The sequence below is a fragment of the Crocuta crocuta genome, unplaced genomic scaffold (assembly GCF_008692635.1).
Source record: "Crocuta crocuta isolate KB4526 unplaced genomic scaffold, BGI_CrCroc_1.0 scaffold845, whole genome shotgun sequence".
In the NCBI taxonomy this organism is placed as follows: domain Eukaryota; kingdom Metazoa; phylum Chordata; class Mammalia; order Carnivora; family Hyaenidae; genus Crocuta; species Crocuta crocuta.
Window position 1 is genome coordinate 62,640 of NW_027532872.1, and position 4,099 is coordinate 66,738.

Consider the following 4,099-nt stretch of genomic DNA (forward strand, 5'->3'; position numbering starts at 1 on the left):
TGCAGCTTGCAGTGTCCACTTGAAATTATGTTCTCCCAAATTCATCCCTTTTCCATTATTTGTAAGTGGATAATCTTCACAATAAAGGTATATGAAACATACAAAAACTAGCACATTGTCAATTTCTATTTTGACACATGCAGTGAGGTCATGTAAGAGAAAGGAATCTTTCTGAAGAAACATGCACTGATGTATTTACAGGTACAGAAGTAAAGGAACATGAGATCTACAAGTTATTCTTAAATAGTTAAAAAGTCAGTAGACTTCAGCTCAGGTCATGATCTCAGGGTTCCTGAGTTTGAGTCCCGTATTGGGCTCCATGCTGACAGCTCAGAGCCTGAAGCATGCTTCAGATTTTGTGTCTCCCTCTCTCTCTGCCCTCCCCTGCTCACAATCTGTCTCTCGCTCTCAAAAATAAATCAACATTAAAAATATTTATATATATATATATCAGGAGTAACTCCATCATTGAATAGCATGCAGATGCATTTCTATGTATGTAATGAAAGAAAAAGTTTTATATGGCCAAATGTGTTGAAATGAGAAGCTGGTATATAATTCTGCTTTTTCTTATAAGATTAAAAAAAAAACTTTAAAGAAGAAAATCAGATGAAGTTTAACTGTAATTGAACTAATGATTTCACCATATAATGTTTTAAAAAAGACTCATATTGGTACATTAAACAACTCATGAGTCAAAAAAGAAATCATAAGAGAAATTATAATTGAATGGTAATAAAATACATATATAAATCTGTGAAATTCTTCTGAAGTTGTACATAATGGAAGATTTATATTCATAAATTCTTATTTTAGAAAAGAAGATTGAAAATTACTGGGGTAAAGGTCCAAATAAATAAATTAGAAAATGCGCAAGTGAAAAGCAAGTAGAGGAAATAATAAAGATAAAAGCAAAATTATTAAAATAGTAAACAAAATATTCAAATGGTGAGGCCTGATGAAACCAAAAGCAGGAAAGAGATTAGAAAACTAATTATTGTAATTTATCACACACTGTCATATTAATGGAGAAAAACTCCATATTCATTCATAATAAAACTCTTAGCATACTAAGAAACAAACTTCTTTATCCTGTAGAAGCAAATCTACTAAAAATGGTGAAACATTTATAGAATTCCCTGTAAATTCAAAAGCAAGATAAGAAAATCTCCTATTATTGATACTATTTCTCATTGTATTGAAGGTTCTAATTAGCACAGTAAGACAAGGTAAAAAACAAATATTGGAAAGAAAGTAACTGCCATTATTCACAACAAAATTAATAGATAATCCAAGAGAATCTGTAAATTATAAGAACAAACAGAACTCAGAAAATCTGTAGCATATAAAATCAATATGTAAAATTATCAATCATGTTCCCATTTACCAGCAAAAATCAGTAAATGTGGTTTAAAAATACATTTCACACTAACAACAAAAACTATAAGGTAAATAGAAGTGAATTTAACAAAGCAACTTATAAATCACATTATTATTATATGGTATGTATGGTTTCATATAATGTAGAAAATAGTTTCAATTTTACCACTTGGTGCTAGCTTTGTCTTTTGTTTGGCTATTTATTTTTACAACTCTTATTCCTCTTCCTCCTTTAATAAGTTTTTGGTAAAGAAATTACCTTATAAAACACAATTACCTGGTGCAGGGCATCAGAAAAATCAGGGCAGCATTGTCAATAGTCTTCATCGTCATCACAGGGTGAACCATTTTATGAATGCACCAAGGAAATGGAGTCATTCTGCAATCCCTCAGAGACTAAAAAAATAGTAAAATAGGTAAAATTATTTCCTCTGTTATTGGATGTTTCTTTCCCCTGGCCTCCTCAAATCCTTATGTTCCACCATGCTCCCATTTCTATTATATATTTCCTGTAAAATAGTTATATAGATCGTATTAGAAGGGGTCGATTACAAATTAAGAGCATAGATTCTAGAAGCCCCTTAGAACAGTGTCTGGCATACAAAAAATGTTCAGTAAATATATGCTAGTATTATAATTTTCAATGATTTGAATAAATAGAGGAAATTATGTAGCTCTTGCACTTTTTGCCCTGTACAATGTCCTTTGTTTCTATATAAGGACTGCTACCCCTATGCCCTACCTTCTACCAGCACTACCATTTTGGATACTGAAGTAAAATTGGTGGAAATCAGAATGTAAAGGAGTGACTAGATGATGCTTTCAAGTAAAAAAGCTCATTCTTTTTTCTATGCACTATCACCAAGTCCCAAGTCCAGAGCCTCTTTAGTTGCCACTGTTATCCTAGCATTTATTGACTTATTTATTCAAATATCTGTTTCACTCCAACTATGTATCAGGCACTAAGCCTTGGTCATCCACTCCCTACAGCTCCCAGCACAATACCTCATACATTGCAAGGGCTCCATAAGGGTTTACTGCATGGATGAAAAAAGGATGCCCTGCTTCCTTTGGATTACAAGGACCTGTGAGCCTTGGGTCAGATTTGGTTTTATTTTTTGCATTCCATAAGGTCATCTAAATAAATGACTATTTCTCTGATAGTAACAAATGGACTCCTAAAATATATCGCTTGATTGAAAATCTTCAATGGTTACCACTGCTTTCAGATTAAACTGCATACTCCTTAGCACAACATTCAAGGCCTTGCAACACTCTATTGCACTTCCAAGTCCTTCTTTCTCAAAGATTCAGAATTATACCCAAGCTTTTCCCGCAAGCCCACTTTGGGGGTTTTGTCCTGAAAACACAAGGCCTGAAAAGCATTCTCTCCCTTTCCTCATGGCAGATGTCACTCACCCTTTAAAGGACCACCCAAATTTCCCCTTTCCTTTTTGACGGGTCATGATTATTACCAAGCAGAATGATTTTGTCCATCCTGGGTGATCCCTACACACCTTGAACAAGAAAACATTAAGGCCCTTGGGTTTGACTTACCATACTGTTTTTGTTTGTTTGTTACCTATTAAATTTTCCTGCCACACACAGAAACGCACACTCCTGAAGACACTTCAAAATACCCTCTGTTAGCACAGGAATTAGGTCTGTTTAGCATAGGAATGAGGCCTTCCATATGTTGTTACTGATCTTGAACCAAGGATTTTTTTTTAATGGAAAAGTTTCAAATATACACAAAAGTAGTGAGAACAGTATAATGAATCTCCATGTATACATCACCCAGTTATCAACTCATGAATATTTTGTTTGTAATTCCCACTTCTGCCCCCACTGAATTACTTTTAAACATATCAAACATTTAAATCTATTTCTTAAAAAATATAACCACAATTATCACAGCTAAAATATTAAAAATAATTACTTAATGTCATTAAATAGCCATAATTTTGCCCAAGCATATTTTGTGAAAGAGCTTTTTAACGCCCATATGGTTTTTGTTTGTTTACTGTGTTTTTCGATTATGAAATCGTGTAAAGAATATAGAAAAGGGGAAGGAGATCTGGGAAAGTGCATAATTAAGTTGCAGAGAGCCTGGATGTCCCAGATGAAAAGGAAAGAATCTGACCTGGTTTGGTGTGGGAGAAGTATATTCTACTACTTCTCCGGAGGAGGAGGGTGCGACTTCAGGCCGGGTGATGCAGGAGAAGGTGCGGAGGGGAGAGGGGTGCTGCCTCCGTTGGGGGTTCCCTCTGGATAATCCCACCGTGGAGCTAGGAGGCAGCGCTTTTTTGGAGGTCTGGTTTCCCGCGTGTTTCCAGGTGGGAGCGTGGATCTCCCGGAGGCACAAGGTTGGTCCCCCATAAGGATTATAGGACAGGACCTCAGCTCTCTCTGGTGGGCCCCGTGAGGCCCAGAACTGAGATGGCGGCGAGTCCCCTCCAGGCACAGAGCTTCCTCCGGGTTTCGCGCTTACCGTATTTCCTGTATCCTGAAACGCATATCCCTTCTCCGCCTCCGCCCTCTGCCCCTTACTCCACCCTATTTTAACGTTCTACGGGGTGGGTCGTAAAGACTACACATATATTTAACATATGTTTTTCCACCGCCCCTCCTCCAAAATGTAACTAAATCTATGTTCTGTCTTATACAATCAATACAATACAATTTTGAGATTAGAAGAAATTCAGGTTTTCTCCAAAAT

The 4,099-nt window shown here is 36.1% G+C and overlaps 1 protein-coding gene across 4 annotated transcripts in view; it reads right to left on the bottom strand.

Annotated features, from left to right (window-relative positions):
* The window catches only part of NBDY (negative regulator of P-body association), a 52,744-nt gene extending 48,891 nt beyond the window's left edge, over positions 1 to 3,853 (bottom strand). For 3 of the 4 annotated variants that reach the window (XM_077745631.1, XM_077745632.1, XM_077745634.1), the window contains exons 1-2: positions 3,524 to 3,853; positions 1,658 to 1,776 (exon numbers count right to left, since the gene is read on the bottom strand). In XM_077745631.1, coding sequence (XP_077601757.1) covers positions 3,553 to 3,759 — 207 coding nt within the window. In that variant the 5' untranslated portion in view covers positions 3,760 to 3,853 and the 3' untranslated portion in view covers positions 1,658 to 1,776; positions 3,524 to 3,552. Of the gene's footprint in view, positions 1 to 1,639; positions 1,777 to 3,523 lie in introns of all 4 variants that reach the window. The other variant, XM_077745633.1, reaches the window with a different exon arrangement.
* Positions 3,854 to 4,099: the final 246 nt, after the last annotated feature.